This window comes from Salmo trutta, chromosome 29, assembly GCF_901001165.1.
Source record: "Salmo trutta chromosome 29, fSalTru1.1, whole genome shotgun sequence".
NCBI classification, from domain to species: domain Eukaryota; kingdom Metazoa; phylum Chordata; class Actinopteri; order Salmoniformes; family Salmonidae; genus Salmo; species Salmo trutta.
In genome coordinates this window covers 6,570,758-6,591,962 of record NC_042985.1, presented here as the reverse complement: position 1 = coordinate 6,591,962, position 21,205 = coordinate 6,570,758, and the positions used below count along the sequence as shown (strand labels likewise).

The following is a 21,205-nucleotide window of genomic DNA, read 5'->3' as shown; positions in this document are numbered from 1 at the left end:
AGCCACATTTGCATCACTGTCAATGACATACTTTTATTTTGAAGGCAAACCGCAAATTCCACTATTGTGCCTATGTAACAGTGTAGGTTCCGTCCCTCTCTTCGCCCCAACCTGGGCTGGAACCAGGGACCCTTGCACACAACAACTGACACCCACGAAGCATCGTTACCCATCGCGCCACAAAAGCCGCGGCCCTTGCAACGCAAGGGGAAACCCTTCAAGTCTCAGAGCGAGTGACGTCACTGATTGAAACGCTATTAGCGCGCACCACCGCTAACTAACTAGCCATTTCACATCGGTTACACTTAATCCTTATTGTGGCTAGCTTCACAACGCATAACCTGGTCAGGTCGAGCCTCACTAGCCAGATGAAGCTAGCTGGCTGCTTATAACGTTAGCTTTGGGCAACAGGGTTAAGTAGCTGGCTAGCTATTTATTTCATGAACTGAAGTTCAATTTCAATAGGCGAACAACAAGTGGCAACCTAGCTAGTACGTACTCACAAGGATTCCTAAATCATTGCTAAGAATAATGAAAATGACTGCAGTTCTCAGGCTGGTTGTATTGGTGCTAGCTAGGTACCAAGCTAAAGCTAGCTACCCCAGATGTTGCAGTCGAACAAATGATGCTTTATTACTAACGCGGTATTGTAAACACATCGTTCGTGGCCGATGTTTGCTTGTCTGCAGACTTTTTAGTACAGCTTTGACAGTGCTACGGTATATTTTTTGACACGCAAAGACCCAAACGGTGTTCCATAGTATGTCGTGAAGCTAATAGTGACGCTATTACTGTGTAACTCCGGTAGGGCAACATCTGAAAAATAGCGCACTTGGTAGTGTGCCGGTGCTCGACCAGTCGGCGAAAGCTAACATCACCCACGACAGAGAACGGTTGATTGTCAAGGGCAAAGAATTCCATTATATTGGCTTTAATGGATTTCGCCTTTGAGTTGTCTCATTGAAATGTTCTTACTTTTTCAAATGACTTGTTGACTACTCGATCCACACAGCAGAGATTGTGGGCTAGTTTAGGAATGCTATGTTGCACTTATAGCGCAAAATGTTACGTGGCACCATTACGTCATGTGCCTTCGTTAAATAGGTATGCACATCAGCTTTGACATCAGTTTTGTACATCGGGTGTTAAACTAGACATAGGCCGATACCGATGTTGGCGTTTTTAGCTAATATCGTCCGATTACGATATGTTCACCGATATATCGTGCATCCCTAGTGTAGACATTGTTAATGTTGTAAATGACTATTGTAGCTGGAAATGGCTGATTTTAAATGGAATATCTACATAGGCATACAGAGACCCATTATCAGAAACTCCTGTGTTCCAATGGCAGGTTGTGTTAGCTAATCCAAGTTTATCATTTTAAAAAGGCTAATTGATCATTTGAAAACCCTTTTGAAATTATGTTAGCACAGCTAAAAACTTGTGCTGATTAAAGCAGCAATAAAACTGGCCTTCTTTAGACTAGTTGAGTATCCGGAGCATCAGCATTTGTGGGTTTGAGTACAGGCTCAAAATGTCCAGAAACAAATGACTTGCTTCTGAAACTCATCAGTCTATTCTTGTTCTGAGAAATTAAGGCTATTCCATGTGAGAAATTGCCAAGAAACTGAAGATCTCGTACAACGCTGTGTACTACTCCCTTCACAGAACAGCGCAAACTGGCTCTAACCAGAATAGAAAGAGTGGGAGGCACCGGTGCACCACTGAGCAAGAGGACAAGTACATTAGAGTGTCTAGTTTGAAATAACAGACGCCTCACAAGTCCTCAACTGGCAGCTTCATTAAATAGTACCCACAAAACACCAGTCTCAACGTCAACAGTGAAGAGGCGACTCTGGGATGCTGGCCTTCTAGGCAGAGTTGTAAAGAAAAAGCCATATCTTAGACTGGCCAATAAAAAGAAAAGATGAAAATGGGCAGAAGAACACAGACACTGGACAGAGGAACTCTGCCTTCAAGGCCAGTGTCTGTTCTTAATCTTTTCTTTTATGATGAACTTCACAGGGTGGTGAAAGCGCACGGTGATGAGCTTCATGCTCCTTTCCAATAAATATCAAGGGTCTAATTCTGATGACAAAATGTACTGATGACATGATGATAAAATAATCTTGCTCTTTTTGTCCATAATAATCTTAACATGTAAGCTACACACACATTGTATCAGCGAGCTGTTGTCTATAGTGCACATGCCAAGACCAGAGTTGGCACATTCACTATATAACGCAAAATTTTTTGTGACAAAACCATCAGTCGTTGGAAATGCGATAGAAACACATTTCACTTTTTTTTTTTTTTTTTTTCGGTACATGGGAGTTTAAGCGCAAAAGTTAATTTATGGGCACTACGTCATCACGCACAGCCTTTTAACCGCAACAAGTAAATTTGATAGAAACAGTTATCTGGTGTGAAAATGCGCATATTGTTCAGATGCAGATTTTTGAATATTTGCATAAAAATCTGTTGCCAATTGGATGGAAACCTAGCTACTTATTTTAAAGAGCCCCTTCTATTTGGGGACCGCCCTAATCTTCATCCCTGGGTAGTAAAACCACAGTGTCTAACTGTTCAACTGAAGTCAGGCGCGCCATTGTGACAGCTTCCTCCCTGTAGACATGCCACTTCCTGAAGCCTTCCCCGTCTCAATAATTCATCCACTCTAACACCCCGTTAGCTACCCTGTTCTCTGGATTCAACCTTTGTTCCTCTCTTTTCAGATAAAGAGATAGTCTGATCAGCCTCTTCTCTTCCTGTCAGCCTCTCTCTCTCTCCTCTAGGGAGCGAGGGATGGCAGCAGCAACAGCATCATTACTCGTTGTGCTGGCTGACATTTCATCCATTATCATATTAAAGGCTCTTTAACGCCTGGCTGGTTGGGCTGGCAGGGCTGGATGACTCAGGAGGCTGTGCTGCGGTGCGCTGCACTGTGGCCTGCTGGGAGACTGGGGAATAGGGAGGGTGGTGCTGCCAGCTTTCTGATAGAGTGGGAATAGAGCAGAGGCTTTGGAGCTTCGGGGAACAGGAGTTTCAAGGCAGTCTACTGGGCTGTGACAGAGCTGGGACACTTCAATGGGCTATATGGTGCTGATATATCGCTGATGCTAAGCCGGAAAAAGCAACGGTTAATTTCGCTGTTCTGTTTTGCTTGTTTGCAGTCTTGTTGTTACACCATCACAAGACTAATCTCTCACACAGAATATGATGATCACTATTTCAACATATAGGGCCATCCAACTCCCAACCCATCACACTGGGTCTTACCTGTTCCAGGTCCAGACCCTTCTCCATGTAGTAGACCTTGTAGGTGAGGACGTCGCCGTTGCCAGTGAGGGGCGTGTCCCAGCTGAGGGTGACGGAGGTGGGTGTGGTCGACACAGCCTGGAGGTTGGGGGCGGGGCCAGGAACCTGCACTGGAAACACCAAAGGAAACAGCGGACACTTAGTATGAATCCTAAAATAAAAACGACACAGGAAGGCATTTTACCCCCAAATCTTTTTTCATATGTAAGCCATATCATAAAACCACACTTGCACAAAACCACACTCATTCAATCACTTGGAGACCATTCGGTCCCAATTTGAAAGACTGACATTTTGGAATGTCCCCCTGTTTATTTCTGTAACCGCAAAGCCTGACACACATGCTGTGGTCATTCCCCCACATCATCCCACGAATCCCCCTAGCATGGTATTCCAGTAGGTGAGAGGGGGGAGCGGGGAGAGACAGGGTCATGCTTGGTTTACAGAGGAATTTATTTGAAGTATTAAGTTAATTGGAATTGGTTAGCCGAGAGAGAGCGGCTGGGACTAAACCAAGTGGTTGAGAAGGGAGGGGGGTGTTTCCATTGTTGTTTGCTCTACAGGGACGTGAGTCATTACATTCAATTAACAGCTCTGGTGCCGGCCGGCGTAGCTGTTTAACACGAGACTGTGGTAGCAGGTGTGGAGAGCCACACATCTACTAGAGGATGTAGTCTCTAGAGGGATAAACGAAAGGGTCTGAGAAACTGAGCTGTGTGGCAAATGTAATGCATCATTAACCATACCTAGTCCTCAAGAGAGAACTTCTGTGGTGTTGAGGATGTCGTGTGAATGCATGTACACTACCGTTCAAAAGTGTGGGGTCACTTAGAAATGTCCTTGTTATTGAAAGAAAATCCCATTTTTGGTCCATTAAAATAACATCAAATTGATCAGAAATACAGTGTAGAGATTGTTAATGTTGTAAATGACTATTGTAGCTGGAAACGGCAGATTTTTAATGGAATATCTACATAGGCGTACAGAGGCCCATTTTCAGCAACCATCACTCCTGTGTTCCAATGGCACATTGTGTTAGCTAATCCAAGTTTGTCATTTTAAAAGGCTAATTGAGCATTAGAAAACCCTTTTTCAATTATGTTAGCACAGCTGAAAACTGTTGTGCAGATTAAAGAAGCAATATAACTGGCCTTCTTTAGACTAGTTGAGTATCTGGAGCATCAGCATTTGTGGGTCCGATTACAGGCTCAAAATGGCCAGAAACAAAGACCTTTCTTCTGAAACTCGTCAGTCTATTCTTGTTCTAAGAAATGAAGGCTATTACATGCGAGGAATTGTCAAGAAAGTGAAGATCTCGTACAACGCTGTGTGCTACTCCCTTCACAGAACAGCGCAAACTGGCTCTAACCAGAATAGAAAGAGGAGTGGGAGGGCCCAGGGCACAACTGAGCAAGAGGACAAGTACATTAGAGTGTCTAGTTTGAGAAACAGACACCTCACAAGTCCTCAACTGGCAGCTTCATTAAATAGTACCCACAAAATACCAGTCTCAACGTCAACAGTGAAGACAAGACTAATAGACAATTTTTTAAATTTTCTTTCAAAAACAAGGACATTTCTAAGTGACCCCAAACTTTTGAATGGTAGAGTATATACAGTACCAGTCAAAAGTTTGGACACACCTACTCATTCTTTATTTTTTACTATTTTCTACATTGTAGAATAATAGTGAAGACCTCAAAACTATGAAATAACACATGTGGAATCATGGAGTAACCAAAAAAGTGTTAAACAAATCAAAATACACTGTATATACACACACACACGGAACAAATAGCAGTGTTTTAACAGACAGACCATGTTGTTTCTATATGTAATACAAACTACGCCTTTGTCCATCAAACATGGAAAATACTTGAGACCCCAGTTTCACTGACAAATACCCCAATTCTTCTGTAAGGGAAAGGAACATGTACCTTCGCTGTGTGTTAGCTGCAGATATGCCCGGCAGTACACGGAGGCTCTCATTTGTCAGTATATATAATAGGTGTCTGGTGTGTGTAAACTATATACAGTGAGGGATGCAGTGTGGTTGGTCCAGGTCTGGTACTTGGAATCAGGTCAACAGTTTAAACCTTCATTTATAACCTAGAAGAGATGCTGTCAGACAGACAGACACATTTGTCCCTGGCACTGGCTGCCCCATTTGCTATCCCCATGGGTAGTTAGGCTCCCGCCGGCACACATTATGGAGTGCCAGGTGCAAAGGACACAGGTAGAGAGGAAGAGACTGACCCAGAAACTGGGCAACGGCTGAGCCGTGATGGCGGGAGAGAGGAGGAGAGATTAATAGGCTGAGCCGTGACGGGGGAGAGAGAAGGAGAGATGAATAGGCTGAGCCGTGACGGGGGAGAGAGAAGGAGAGATGAATAGGCTGAGCCGTGACGGGGGAGAGATGAATAGGCTGAGCCGTGACGGGGGAGAGAGAAGGAGAGATGAATAGGCTGAGCCGTGACGGTGGAGAGAGAAGGAGAGATGAATAGGCTGAGCCGTGACGGGGGAGAGAGGAGAGATGAATAGGCTGAGCCGTGACGAAGGAAAGAGAAGGAGAGATGAATAGGCTGAGCCGTGACGGGGAGAGAGAAGGAGAGATGAATAGGCTGAGCCCTGACGAGGGAGAGAGAAGGAGAGATGAATAGGCTGAGCCGTGACGGGGGAGAAAGAAGGAGAGATGAATAGGCTGAGCCGTGACGAGGGAAAGAGAAGGAGAGATGAATAGGCTGAGCCGTGACGGGGGACAGAGAAGGAGAGATGAATAGGCTGAGCCGTGACGGGGGAGAGAGGAGGAGAGATTAATAGGCTGAGCCGTGACGAGGGAGAGAGGAGGATAGATGAATAGGCTGAGCCGTGACGGGGGAGAGATGAGGAGAGATTAATAGGCTGAGCCGTGACGGGGGAGAGAGGAGAGATGAATAGGCTGAGCCGTGACGGGGGAGAGAGGAGAGATGAATAGGCTGAGCCGTGACGGGGGAGAGAGGAGAGATTAATAGGCTGAGCCGTGACGGGGGAGAGAGGAGGAGAGATGAATAGGCTGAGCCGTGACGGGGGAGAGATGAATAGGCTGAGCCGTGACGGGGGAGAGAGAAGGAGAGATGAATAGGCTGAGCCGTGACGGGGGAGAGAGAAGGAGAGATGAATAGGCTGAGCCGTGACGGGGGAGAGAGAAGGAGAGATGAATAGGCTGAGCCGTGACGGGGGAGAGAGAAGGAGAGATGAATAGGCTGAGCCGTGACGGGGGAGAGATGAATAGGCTGAGCCGTGACGGGGGAGAGAGAAGGAGAGATGAATAGGCTGAGCCGTGACGGGGGAGAGAGAAGGAGAGATGAATAGGCTGAGCAGTGACGAGGGAAAGAGAAGGAGAGATGAATAGGCTGAGCCGTGACGGGGGAGAGAGAAGGAGAGATGAATAGGCTGAGCCGTGACGAGGGAGAGATGAATAGGCTGAGCCGTGACGGGGGAGAGAGAAGGAGAGATGAATAGGCTGAGCCGTGACGGGAGAGAGAGAAGGAGAGATGAATAGGCTGAGCCGTGACGGGGGAGAGATGAATAGGCTGAGCCGTGACGGGGGAGAGAGAAGGAGAGATGAATAGGCTGAGCCGTGACGGGGGAGAGAGAAGGAGAGATGAATAGGCTGAGCCGTGACGAGGGAGAGATGAATAGGCTGAGCCGTGACGGGGGAGAGAGAAGGAGAGATGAATAGGCTGAGCCGTGACGAGGGAGAGATGAATAGGCTGAGCCGTGACGGGGGAGAGAGAAGGAGAGATGAATAGGCTGAGCCGTGACAAGGGAGAGAGAAGGAGAGATGAATAGGCTGAGCCGTGACGGGGGAGAGAGAAGGAGAGATGAATAGGCTGAGCCGTGACGGGGGAGAGAGAAGGAGTGATGAATAGGCTGAGCCGTGACGGGGGAGAGAGAAGGAGAGATGAATAGGCTGAGCCGTGACGAGGGAGAGAGAAGGAGAGATGAATAGGCTGAGCCGTGACGGGGGAGAGAGGAGAGATGAATAGGCTGAGCCGTGACGGGGGAGAGAGAAGGAGAGATGAATAGGCTGAGCCGTGACGGGAGAGAGAGAAGGAGAGATGAATAGGCTGAGCCGTGACGGGGGAGAGATGAATAGGCTGAGCCGTGACGGGGGAGAGAGAAGGAGAGATGAATAGGCTGAGCCGTGACGGGGGAGAGATGAATAGGCTGAGCCGTGACGGGGGAGAGATGAATAGGCTGAGCCGTGACGAGGGAGAGAGAAGGAGAGATGAATAGGCTGAGCCGTGACGAGGGAGAGAGAAGGAGAGATGAATAGGCTGAGCCGTGACGAGGGAGAGAGAAGGAGAGATGAATAGGCTGAGCCGTGACGGGGGAGAGATGAATAGGCTGAGCCGTGACGGGGGAGAGATGAATAGGCTGAGCCGTAACGGGGGAGAGAGAAGGAGAGATGAATAGGCTGAGCCGTGACGGGGGAGAGAGAAGGAGAGATGAATAGGCTGAGCCGTGACGGGGGAGAGAGAAGGAGAGATGAATAGGCTGAGCCGTGACGGGGGAGAAATGAATAGGCTGAGCCGTGACGGGGGAGAGATGAATAGGCTGAGCCGTGACGAGGGAGAGAGAAGGAGAGATGAATAGGCTGAGCCGTGACGGGGGAGAGAGAAGGAGAGATGAATAGGCTGAGCCGTGACGAGGGAGAGAGAAGGAGAGATGAATAGGCTGAGCCATGACGGGGGAGAGAGAAGGAGAGATGAATAGGCTGAGCCGTGACGGGGGAGAGATGAATAGGCTGAGCCGTGATGGGGGACAGAGAAGGAGAGATGAATAGGCTGAGCCGTGACGAGGGAAAGAGAAGGAGAGATGAATAGGCTGAGCCGTGACGGGGAGAGATGAATAGGCTGAGCCGTGACGGGGGAGAGATGAATAGGCTGAGCCGTGACGGGGGAGAGAAGGAGAGATGAATAGGCTGAGCCGTGACGGGGGAGAGAGAAGGAGAGATGAATAGGCTGAGCCGTGACGGGGGAGAGAGAAGGAGAGATGAATAGGCTGAGCCGTGACGGGGGAGAGAGGAGAGATGAATAGGCTGAGCCGTGACGGGGGAGAGAGAAGGAGAGATGAATAGGCTGAGCCGTGACGGGGGAGAGATGAATAGGCTGAGCCGTGACGGGGGAGAGATGAATAGGCTGAGCCGTGACGGGGGAGAGATGAATAGGCTGAGCCGTGACGGGGAGAGATGAATAGGCTGAGCCGTGACGGGGGAGAGATGAATAGGCTGAGCCGTGACGGGGGAGAGATGAATAGGCTGAGCCGTGACGGGGGAGAGAAGGAGAGATGAATAGGCTGAGCCGTGACGGGGGAGAGAGAAGGAGAGATGAATAGGCTGAGCCGTGACGGGGGAGAGGGAGAGAGAAGGAGAGATGAATAGGCTGAGCCGTGACGGGGGGGACAGAGAAGGAGAGATGAATAGGCTGAGCCGTGACGGGGGACAGAGAAGGAGAGATGAATAGGCTGAGCCGTGACGGGGGACAGAGAAGGAGAGATGAATAGGCTGAGCCGTGACGGGGGAGAGAGAAGGAGAGATGAATAGGCTGAGCCGTGACGGGGGAGAGAGAAGGAGAGATGAATAGGCTGAGCCGTGACGAGGGAGAGAGAAGGAGAGATGAATAGGCTGAGCCGTGACGAGGGAGAGAGAAGGAGAGATGAATAGGCTGAGCCGTGACGAGGGAGAGAGAAGGAGAGATGAATAGGCTGAGCCGTGACGGGGAGAGAGGAGAGATGAATAGGCTGAGCCGTGACGGGGGAGAGAGGAGAGATGAATAGGCTGAGCCGTGACGGGGAGAGAGAAGGAGAGATGAATAGGCTGAGCCGTGACGGGGGAGAGAGAAGGAGAGATGAATAGGCTGAGCCGTGACGGGGGAGAGAGAAGGAGAGATGAATAGGCTGAGCCGTGACGGGGGAGAGAGAAGGAGAGATGAATAGGCTGAGCCGTGACGGGGGAGAGAGAAGGAGAGATGAATAGGCTGAGCCGTGACGAGGGAGAGAGAAGGAGAGATGAATAGGCTGAGCCGTGATGGGGGAGAGAGAAGGAGAGATGAATAGGCTGAGCCCTGACGAGGGAGAGAGAAGGAGAGATGAATAGGCTGAGCCGTGACGGGGGAGAAAGAAGGAGAGATGAATAGGCTGAGCCGTGACGAGGGAAAGAGAAGGAGAGATGAATAGGCTGAGCCGTGACGGGGGACAGAGAAGGAGAGATGAATAGGCTGAGCCGTGACGGGGGAGAGAGGAGGAGAGATTAATAGGCTGAGCCGTGACGAGGGAGAGAGGAGGATAGATGAATAGGCTGAGCCGTGACGGGGGAGAGATGAGGAGAGATTAATAGGCTGAGCCGTGACGGGGGAGAGAGGAGAGATGAATAGGCTGAGCCGTGACGGGGGAGAGAGGAGAGATGAATAGGCTGAGCCGTGACGGGGGAGAGAGGAGAGATTAATAGGCTGAGCCGTGACGGGGGAGAGAGGAGGAGAGATGAATAGGCTGAGCCGTGACGGGGGAGAGATGAATAGGCTGAGCCGTGACGGGGGAGAGAGAAGGAGAGATGAATAGGCTGAGCCGTGACGGGGGAGAGAGAAGGAGAGATGAATAGGCTGAGCCGTGACGGGGGAGAGAGAAGGAGAGATGAATAGGCTGAGCCGTGACGGGGGAGAGAGAAGGAGAGATGAATAGGCTGAGCCGTGACGGGGGAGAGATGAATAGGCTGAGCCGTGACGGGGGAGAGAGAAGGAGAGATGAATAGGCTGAGCCGTGACGGGGGAGAGAGAAGGAGAGATGAATAGGCTGAGCAGTGACGAGGGAAAGAGAAGGAGAGATGAATAGGCTGAGCCGTGACGGGGGAGAGAGAAGGAGAGATGAATAGGCTGAGCCGTGACGAGGGAGAGATGAATAGGCTGAGCCGTGACGGGGGAGAGAGAAGGAGAGATGAATAGGCTGAGCCGTGACGGGAGAGAGAGAAGGAGAGATGAATAGGCTGAGCCGTGACGGGGGAGAGATGAATAGGCTGAGCCGTGACGGGGGAGAGAGAAGGAGAGATGAATAGGCTGAGCCGTGACGGGGGAGAAATGAATAGGCTGAGCCGTGACGGGGGAGAGAGAAGGAGAGATGAATAGGCTGAGCCGTGACGGGGGAGAAATGAATAGGCTGAGCCGTGACGGGGTAGAGATGAATAGGCTGAGCCGTGACGGGGGAGAGATGAATAGGCTGAGCCGTGACGGGGGAGAGATGAATAGGCTGAGCCGTGACGGGGGAGAGAGAAGGAGAGATGAATAGGCTGAGCCGTGACGGGGGAGAGAGAAGGAGAGATGAATAGGCTGAGCCGTGACGGGGGAGAGAGAAGGAGAGATGAATAGGCTGAGCCGTGACGAGGGAGAGAGAAGGAGAGATGAATAGGAGGGTGTTCACCTCTACTGTACCATGGAGAGGGAAGCCCTTAGCATGTCTACTGTAGAGCTGTGAGGGGAAAACACTCCAGTAAGGCCTGATATACACTGTGAATGGATACAGTGTTAATGTTTGACGTAGGAGGTATTACGGATTGGAGAACTGGAGAGAAGGAGGATGTATTTTCATTCAGCCTGCCTACCATACCCCACTATACACACACACCCTTCTTTCCTCAGCCACAGCATGGGAGGCCATGTTTAAACACACACCTCACACACACAGGTAAGGAAATGGAAGGAAATGAACAACCACTACAGAGGATGTTTTCTACGGCCTGGAGAGGACTGTAGTCCTCTGAGCGACAGTAAGGTGGTCTGGGTTCATGTTTACCCCTGTGTAAGTGTTTATGTTTGTTTGTAGAGTATACAGTATGTTTGTCTGTGTGTGTGTGTTTTACCTTCACCCTGGGTGGCCACCTTGAGGACGGCAGAGCTCTCTCCCAGGCCGTTCTTGTTGTGTGCCACCACCCGGAACTTGTACTTGGAGTCGGGCATCAGGTTCTGAATGGTCACCTGCATCTCACCTGGCCGACTGGTGTTCAGGATACGCTCCCTGAGACACACACACACACACACACACACACACACACACACAACAGCCCAGTTAGTGCACACACACACACACACACACACACCAGCCCAGTTAGCGCACACACACACACACACACACACACACACACACAACAGCCCAGTTAGCGCACACACACACACACAACAGCCCAGTTAGCGCACACACACACACACACACAACAGCCCAGTTAGCGCACACACACACACACACACAACAGCCCAGTTAGCGCACACACACACACACACACACACACACACACACACACACACACACACACACACACACACACACACACACACACACACACACACACACACACACAACAGCCCAGTTAGTGCACACACACAAACACACACACTCAACAGCCCAGTTAGTGCACACACACACACACACACACAACAGCCCAGTTAGTGAACACACACACAAACACACACACAACAGACAAGTTAGTGAACACACACACACACTCAACAGCCCAGTTAGTGCACACTATCAATAGAAGGCAAGCAATACTACATCACTTGAGTGGACTGTGTTGTATTTACAGACTACACACCATTACATAGCAAGAGTCTACCTGTACACTGGGCAGTGTGTATGCTATAGGGGCCCTCAGCAGTGTGTATGCTATCGGGGCCCTCAGCCAGTGTGTATGCTATCGGGGCCCTCAGCCAGTGTGTATGCTATCGGGGCCCTCAGCCAGTGTGTATGCTATCGGGGCCCTCAGCCAGTGTGTATGCTATCGGGGCCCTCAGCCAGTGTGTATGCTATCGGGGCCCTCAGCAGTGTGTATGCTATCGGGGCCCTCAGCAGTGTGTATGCTATCGGGGCCCTCAGCAGTGTGTATGCCATAGGGGCCCTCAGCAGTGTGTATGCCATAGGGGCCCTCAGCAGTGTGTATGCTATAGGGGCCCTCAGCAGTGTGTATGCTATAGGGGCCCTCAGCAGTGTGTATGCTATAGGGGCCCTCAGCAGTGTGTATGCTATAGGGGCCCTCAGCAGTGTGTATGCTATAGGGGCCCTCAGCAGTGTGTATGCTATAGGGGCCCTCAGCAGTGTGTATGCTGTACTGTACTGAATAGAGGGCCTACCCGCTATAACACCCTGAGTAGTGTGTAATACTGTACTGTGTAGGGTCCCTACCTGTTGGTACCCTCCTGATTGAAGTAGACAGAGTAGGTGAGGTCTTCTCCGTTGGGCTCAGCCGGCGGGCGCCAGGTGAGCTTGATGAAGCGGGTGGAGACCAGCGAGGCCACGACATCACGGGGGGCGGAGGGAGTGGGGCCAGTGGGGTTAGCCACACCTCTGGAGCCTGGCGTTACATGGTCAGTAGTGTCAGGAGTCAGTGAGGGGGGAGGAGGGGTGGGGAGGGCTACATCTTTGAGGGTGGGGTGGGAGGGAGATGAGTAGGGGTGAGGTGGATGAAGGTGAAGAAGACAGCAAGAGAGAGGAGGAAGAGATGGACGGACGGACGGCATCCAAAAGGAACAGAGAGAAGAGAAAGGAAAGGACAGCGAAATAAAGGAGAACAAAAAAGAAAACAGAAGAAACACACAAAATAACAACCACATAACCAAAAAACAGCTGTCGGCGTGACAAGGAACCACAAAAACACACTAATATCACGCTGGAATAATCACAACCAAACAACAACACAAAAGGAGGGACACTAAACATGCACAACATCTCTAATGGAAGAGGGGAGCAACACACAATAAACACCACTGAACGGTGTATGAACACATATACAAAATACAGTCTAGACTTTGTACATACTCTACATAGCAAAGGGTGACCTTAGAGCTCCACACCAACTGTCAAACCCACCCTGTAATGTTTTAATGCACTTGTACTGGCGCTATTCCACAGTCTACCCACAGCAATGTGAAAAAATGTCCTTTGGTGCTTTCTCAGAACAATCTGTGGTTAGACATGGGTATATCTGCTTTCTATTTTATACCAGACGACTCAGACACAACACAGGGAAAGAATGGCAGAGAGACTGTGGCATTTCCATTGGTTGCAGGTCAAAGGAATCAAGTCGAGGGCAATGCCAAAATGTATGAAAACTGAACATATGGGGAAAATATATATATATAGAGAGAAATATCAACTCTATATGCAAATGTATGCTGGCCATAGTACATCTATCCATCATGACACACTGAGGAGATGCTTATTCGACGAGACTAGACTATCTGTTTATATGACAGATTCCAGCGGTGCCATGACCTTGGATATTGAACAGAGTGGTGTGGGATTTACTGTATATTACACATATAAATGAGCACACACTCCACACACTTGGAATTGATTCCCCTGTATATTTGAGTAAAGGGAAGATAATAAATAAGTGTCATTCCACAGAGTTACAACATATTTTCCTTGGGCACTGAGAGAAAATTCTCCTCACCTCCCATAATAAAAAATACACGTCAATATAAAATGTAAACAATCTAATCATCAACAAAATATTCAATCACAGAAACAGCCAACAACTGGGAATACTTGGACTTGCTCTCTCCATAAACATAAAGCTATTTTACAAAGAGGGCCTGAGGAGGATATACATCCATCTGATTCATAACTGTAGGAAATACATTAAGTCCGGTTCATTTCACTACAGCTTCTCTGTAATGACACGAGCCATTAGACGGAATGCAGTGGAGACATCGTTCACAGCAATTACTGACTAGTACACAGCGTGAGCTGTCTGTCTGTCTGTCTGTCTGTCTGTCTGTCTGTCTGTCTGTCTGTCTGTCTGTCTGTCTGTCTGTCTGTCTGTCTGTCTGTCTGTCTGTCTGTCTGTCTGTCTGTCTGTCTGTCTGTCGCCAGGAAAGCATTGGGAACTGTTTACTTGACATATCTGTCAATCGTGTGACTTTCAGAGGTCATATCCTCAAATCATAAACAGTCCTGACATGTCTATGACAGTTGTGTGTGTCCATTTGTGTGTGTGTCTCCATTTGGCCGTGTGTGTATGTGTGTGTGTGTCTATACGGCTGTATATCTGTATGTGTACGTAGGATGCTCTCGGTCAGAGACGGTTTTAGGCGGTATACCGGGGTATTTGGAAAAAGCCATGGGACATTTTTTCAATACCAATGAAGTTTTTTTTTTATAAATGTGAATATTTATAACTCCTTTTTAAGTAAATACCTGCAGTCAACTTGTGCAATACATAAGGAGATAAAGATTGTGTTGTTCATTTCACCTGTCACATCATTTTTCATTATGAAGTTTACATGTGGTGTTTGTTTACAAGCACACTAGAACAAAAGACTGGGGCCTTGTGAGTCACTGTTGTGCAGCATGTGCCAGGTGATCTAGTTACAGTATGGAATTCACAACTAAATGTTTTCCAGCTAGATATCTTACAACTATTAAGTTAACTGTCTAAAATGTGATAAATGCTCTGCAGTTGTGCATTTGGTTTGCTAATTTAGTAGCTAGTTAGCTATCTAGCTACAGAGAATCCCCTCTTGGATCAAGAGCCTTGTGGCTTATATTTGTTTTGTGTGTGCAGCAAACTGTAAGTAGCATTTTTGAGTTAGTTGTGTAGTTTAGGTCAGACTGTATAAAATCTTCACAACTCGCTTGTTAGCATTTAGTTAGCATTCTCTATGGGACTTTTTAGCATTGCTAACCTTCGGATTTCAGTGGGGTTTGAAAACAGCGCCCCTTGTGTTCCGTGCCGGTTTAACCGAATATCCCGGTTGGGCACAAGGTCGGTATGAAGGTATGAATCTGGATATCGCCCAAGCTTACTCTATTGGGCCGGGGCTTGGCCCGCTCCCCTCGGTCCTCTGGGCTTTAAGGCTCAGCTGGAGGATTACCATTCTGTTGGAGACAGAACCCGGAGCAAATTGCCAGGGAAGTAATAAAGGGAAAGAAAAGGGGGAAGAAAGATGGCAGTCAACTGGGTGGAGAGGCTCCTGAGCTGCCTAGCGAGGCGCTGGCATGCGGCCACGTGCTAAGGACCACTATGTCCAAGTTGGCACCGGGCATACAGCGAGTAGATGAAAACCATGATATTAGTCTCAGTGGTACTATAGAGAACAGGATATGTCTCAGTCTCCTCCTTGTTAATGTTAGTCTCAGTGGTACTATAGAGAACAGGCCATGTCTCAGCCTCCTCCTTGTTAATGTTAGTCTCAGTGGTACTATAGAGAACAGGACATGTCTCAGTCTCCTCCTTGTTAATGTTAGTCTCAGTGGTACTATAGAGAACAGGCCATGTCTCAGTCTCCTTGTTAATGTTAGTCTCAGTGGTACTATAGAGAACAGGCCATGTCTCAGTCTCCTTGTTAATGTTAGTCTCAGTGGTACTATAGAGAACAGGACATGTCTCAGTCTCCTTGTTAATGTTAGTCTCAGTGGTACTATAGAGAACAGGCCATGTCTCAGCCTCCTCCTTGTTAATGTTAGTCTCAGTGGTACTATAGAGAACAGGCCATGTCTCAGTCTCCTCCTTGTTAATGTTAGTCTCAGTGGTACTATAGAGAACAGGCCATGTCTCAGTCTCCTCCTTGTTAATGTTAGTCTCAGTGGTACTATAGAGAACAGGCCATGTCTCAGTCTCCTTGTTAATGTTAGTCTCAGTGGTACTATAGAGAACAGGCCATGTCTCAGTCTCCTCCATGTTAATGTTAGTCTCAGTGGTACTATAGAGAACAGGCCATGTCTCAGTCTCCTTGTTAATGTTAGTCTCAGTGGTACTATAGAGAACAGGCCATGTCTCAGTCTCCTTGTTAATGTTAGTCTCAGTGGTACTATAGAGAACAGGCCATGTCTCAGTCTCCTCCTTGTTAATGTTAGTCTCAGTGGTACTAGAGAACAGGCCATGTCTCAGTCTCCTTGTTAATGTTAGTCTCAGTGGTACTATAGAGAACAGGCCATGTCTCAGTCTCCTCCTTGTTAATGTTAGTCTCAGTGGTACTATAGAGAACAGGCCATGTCTCAGTCTCCTTGTTAATGTTAGTCTCAGTGGTACTATAGAGAACAGGCCATGTCTCAGTCTCCTCCTTGTTAATGTTAGTCTCAGTGGTACTATAGAGAACAGGCCATGTCTCAGTCTCCTCCTTGTTAATGTTAGTCTCAGTGGTACTATAGAGAACAGGCCATGTCTCAGTCTCCTTGTTAATGTTAGTCTCAGTGGTACTATAGAGAACAGGACATGTCTCAGCCTCCTCCTTGTTAATGTTAGTCTCAGTGGTACTATAGAGAACAGGCCATGTCTCAGTCTCCTCCTTGTTAATGTTAGTCTCAGTGGTACTATAGAGAACAGGCCATGTCTCAGTCTCCTCCTTGTTAATGTTAGTCTCAGTGGTACTATAGAGAACAGGACATGTCTCAGCCTCCTCCTTGTTAATGTTAGTCTCAGTGGTACTATAGAGAACAGGACATGTCTCAGCCTCCTCCTTGTTAATGTTAGTCTCAGTGGTACTATAGAGAACAGGACATGTCTCAGCCTCCTCCTTGTTAATGTTAGTCTCAGTGGTACTATAGAGAACAGGCCATGTCTCAGTCTCCTTGTTAATGTTAGTCTCAGTGGTACTATAGAGAACAGGCCATGTCTCAGTCTCCTGGTCACAATCAGTCTTCCATCTATTCTCAGACATGGACAGTTACAGTAAGGCAGAAATTGAATCCTAGATTTCTACTGTAGCTGTTCTGATGGTCTATTTCTAGTAGATGAATTGTGTCATTAGGGCGTGTGACACTGGTAATGAATGGCTGGCATTAGGAGCAAATGAGGAAAGTTATCCTCTACCTCAACCAGGTATCTGGGTACTGCGTATAAGAAATAGTTCGACAAAAAGATTCAAAGGAAACTGTTAATAATGGAAGAATCTTAATAATGGACAATGAAACATACTGTACTTTCCAGGGCAGCTGAATGATATCAGTGGAGCTCTTCAGGACAAAGATTTCCAGAACCTTTTCAAGTTCCATTACAAGGGAAGTAACTGGTGCCTAAGCTTCTAGTAATGTCAATATGAGTTGTACAATACGTCAACTTTGTGGGCATATGAAAACATAACTGGCAAAATGAGCTGCCACTTTGTCTGCTGGGTAGACGTGTAGAAGAAAAGTCGGCCATGGGTTTTAAAAAGTTAAGTCCTGTCTCGGCACACGTACACCCACAGGACACTTAGCTCATTGGCAGGCTGTTGGGCTTTCAAACATCTCATTTGCTGTTATATACAAAGAAAGCATGGTTATTTAGGATTCAGGTCAACAATGACGTCACCAGGCAGTGTTCAAAGTCGCTACTATGTAACTTGGAGAGTGAGAGGTCTTGCCAAGTGTTGCATAATGGTAAAACTAGTCTCAGAAGTGAAGGAAACAGTCTCTGCTTCTGTCTGTGGGTTGGGTTCATGTAATGTAGCTGAACAGAACCACATGGCTACACTAATGGCTTATTGCAGAACGAGCACTATTATCTCCGGGAGGGAAGGAGGGAGGAGAGAAAGAGGGAAGAGAGACGGTCATGCTCCTCAGCAGAAGAGGATGAGATACGGCACATGAAAAGGAGAGAGCTGATATAAGATGGTTAAAAAATCCTGATAGAGCTAAAAGATTTAAAGGAAATGTCTTGATTCCTTTTCGGCAGAATATCATAGTCAGTTAAGCAGCTAAATGAACACATCCAAACTTTCATAGAACTTCAACAAGAACGTGTGATGGCAGACAGACTGCGCTCTTGACTGATTCGTGATGCTTCCTCTGAGGAGATGTTCTGAAACAGCGTTTGTGGGGGGTTCTGATCAAGCGAGAACGATCGTGGTGTGGTCGTAGCCAATTGGTTGCTGCTGGAAGCAAAGCAAAGACTGTTTCAGTCATTCATTTGTTCAAGAGGCCATGTTCTCTTGCTAGTCTCCAGCCGATAACATCAGAGGAAAGAGAATTCTGACAGCTCGTGACATTTGGAGGCTCTTGATGTGTCGACAAAAGATAAACTCGGGTAAGAGAGACAAATGTCTTCAAGACGAGAAGGATGGAGAGGCAGATGAAACACGTCATTTGTTCTTTATTTCCTGGTCCCTTGCTTCCTCTCGTTCGTCGTGTGGCCAAGCGTTGGACTTGTTCAAGAGGAGGACGCTGTTCCCCCATCCGCCTCTGCCTGTTGGCCTTTGAGGACAAAGCATTTCTGTTTCTGACACCTTTTTACGTGGTGAGAGGAGTCGTGAGGGACGGGAAATGCATCTGATTTCTTATAAAGTCTATAAGGTTTACAGAATGCCCACTGCCCAAGGCACAAAAACACAGATCAGTAACTTGATACACATGGGGTTTCCCTCCTGAGAAGGCATTAAAGCTGGCTTTCAGTGAGGCTCGCGCCACAGAGAAAGCCCCAAAGTAGTCCACTGTAGAGCAAAGTTTAGACATGAGTTTATGCGTTCTGGGTGATTTGAAGCTGTCCACATGAGTTCTCGGCATCTCCATATTCATTTCTTACACACCCTGCACCTTTTCAACAGGTGTTTGCAGCCAATTGGAAATCTGGGATCTAAAACCTGGCATCTTTATTTTATGAAGCACAGATAAGGAAAGTATTTTCTGGAACAGCTCATTGTAAAGGAAGGGCAAGTGAAGGGGTTGGGAACTTGAAGGGCTTGTTGTACTGCGGTATGGTGGTTCAACATTAAGTAGAAGACCTACAGCTACCAACAGTGTTGCCAGATCACACTTAACTCATTGGAAGACAATTTTTTCTTCGGTCGTCAACAAAGAGCCAACTAACTGCATAACAGCCTAAAAATAGAGCAAAGTGGAATTAAGGCATCAGAGACGTGTAGAAGATGAAACATTTGGGATGGGTCTGTTTTTTATTTTGTGGGGGAGAGATGGCCTCCTTTCTGCCTGAGGACCCTCTGGCTGGTGAGATAAAGGGATGGAGCTGCAGGAGGACAACACAACTGAAATGGACGGACGGACGGACGGATCTGGTGGAGGGTGGTTGGGGGGGGGGGGGGGGGGTCACAGCATGACAGAGCAGGATTAGGGTTTAGGGATCCCCCCTAGTGTTCCAGGCATCAGGGGATATGATGGAGTGAGTGTACTGAGACTCATCTGGTGAGGGTGGAGAGGTAGGCTCCCTAGAGGAGGTCTAACATCCCTCCCTGTCTCCTGACTCCTACACCCCTGCTAGGGCTAAAGCAGGCCCTCTGGGGTCATGGAGCAGTCAGTCCTACTCCTTTTGCCCCCCCCGTCGCACTCATCTCCTCCATCCACCTACTAAATCTCCGCCCTTGCCACTTTAAAGTCCTTCCCTCCATCCGTGGTCCCAGAGCGCCTGCATGCTAGTCTCCCATCACAAGATTGTACACGTTTAATTCACACACAGTAAATTCCCCTTGGACTTTCATCTGCTTTCAAACACATCTCATAATTGAATCAGGTTGCTTCCATCAATAATTAAATGTCTGGTGTGTACATGCATACATACAGCATCCTCTTCCTCATCAGACAAACATCCTCCCTTGATCCACTTCCACTGTAGGGTCATGATTGTATATCACCCCCCCCCCCCCCCCGCCAAAACATGTGAGGCGCCTGCTGTGGCATGAGCCCTGATATGTAAATGAATAAGAGCATGGACATCTTTTTCTATGTTGATTGCCTCCCCTCCTTCCCCCACCTTGTGGTCTTTCTTTAGGGAAATTAGCATCATATGGATCCAGTGGTAAACATGCTCAGTGGAGAAGAAACGATGGGGGGGGCACCCACAGGGGTTCCTCCTGTAGAGTTAAAGAAGCAGGAAATCTGTTTTACCCTACATCATCATAATCCCCAACAGGCCGCAGGTTCTTATTACCTGGTGTGTGAACTGAATTCTCAACACGTAACTGTGTACAGTACGGTAAGTGGTTTGATATCTCAGGGGTGCTTGTGCCAGGTTTCTCCCAACAGGAGAGGAAAGGTCCAAATAAATGAATTGTTAGTTTAACTCAGAGGAAACCCCCCCCCTGGATTCACAGAGTGTAATCAGGGTCGCTGGGTTGGTCTACGTGGGGTGGATATCACACACAGGGACATCAAGGCGGGTAGCCTATTATATACCACCCTGGAATGTTGCATGATGGTCAATGTGCGTAGAGGGAGGGTGGCACGACAGGGGGCGGTTGACGTGAAAAGGAAACGCTAGCCTGGCAACGCCGCCCATCTCTGAGCCAGGAGCCCAGGGGCCCCGCTGGGGGTCAGGTGACCTGTCGGGGTATAGAGGAAGAGCTTTGTTTTGGCGCAACGTGGCGCTTACACCCATTTAGGCTGTTTGAGCCGAGTAGAGCCCTGAAAGTAGACTCCGGGGATGGGTGGTATCCAACAACAGCATCCAGCATCCTGGATGGAGTGTGAGTGATAAAGTGATAGGGAAGGTGTGACTGGAGCGTGAGGCTGAGGCAGGTGACACACCAAGCCCAGGTCAGGGCTAAAAACGTCCGCGATAACAAGGTTGAAAAGGTGACCTTGAAAAAAAGCTATGAAAAGATAAAGTAAACTAAAAAGACACATAACCTTTCAGTTTCCATTGTAAAAAGAAAGTGGGTTGAATTATCATATGGAATAACAGAAAAACACACAGATGGTAATATTCTGTCCTCGTGTAAGCAAATGAATCTCAGATGGAATGAACAATCAGGGAAAATATACAAAGAAAGAACAATAAGCTTCAGGAACCAACCACTGCCGGTCCTAACCATTGTAGAGTAAACAAAGCCCAAGGGAGCAAATTGGCAGTCAAACCCACGTTCGCGGTCCTTGAACAGAGTGTGGTAAATACAAATACATACACAGCACACACAGTGGAAACCACAGT

At 48.1% G+C, this 21,205-nt stretch overlaps 1 protein-coding gene across 11 annotated transcripts in view; it reads right to left on the bottom strand.

Moving 5' to 3' along the window:
• The window catches only part of LOC115166817 (neogenin), a 246,523-nt gene that overhangs the window by 37,059 nt on the left and 188,259 nt on the right, over positions 1-21,205 (bottom strand). For 8 of the 11 annotated variants that reach the window (XM_029720664.1, XM_029720669.1, XM_029720675.1 and 5 more), the window contains exons 8-10: positions 12,529-12,763; positions 11,213-11,367; positions 3,283-3,431 (exon numbers count right to left, since the gene is read on the bottom strand). In XM_029720664.1, the coding sequence (XP_029576524.1) occupies positions 3,283-3,431; positions 11,213-11,367; positions 12,529-12,763 (539 nt within the window). The remainder of the gene's footprint in view (positions 1-3,282; positions 3,432-11,212; positions 11,368-12,528; positions 12,764-21,205) is intronic. The other 3 variants (XM_029720670.1, XM_029720671.1, XM_029720674.1) reach the window with 1 other exon arrangement.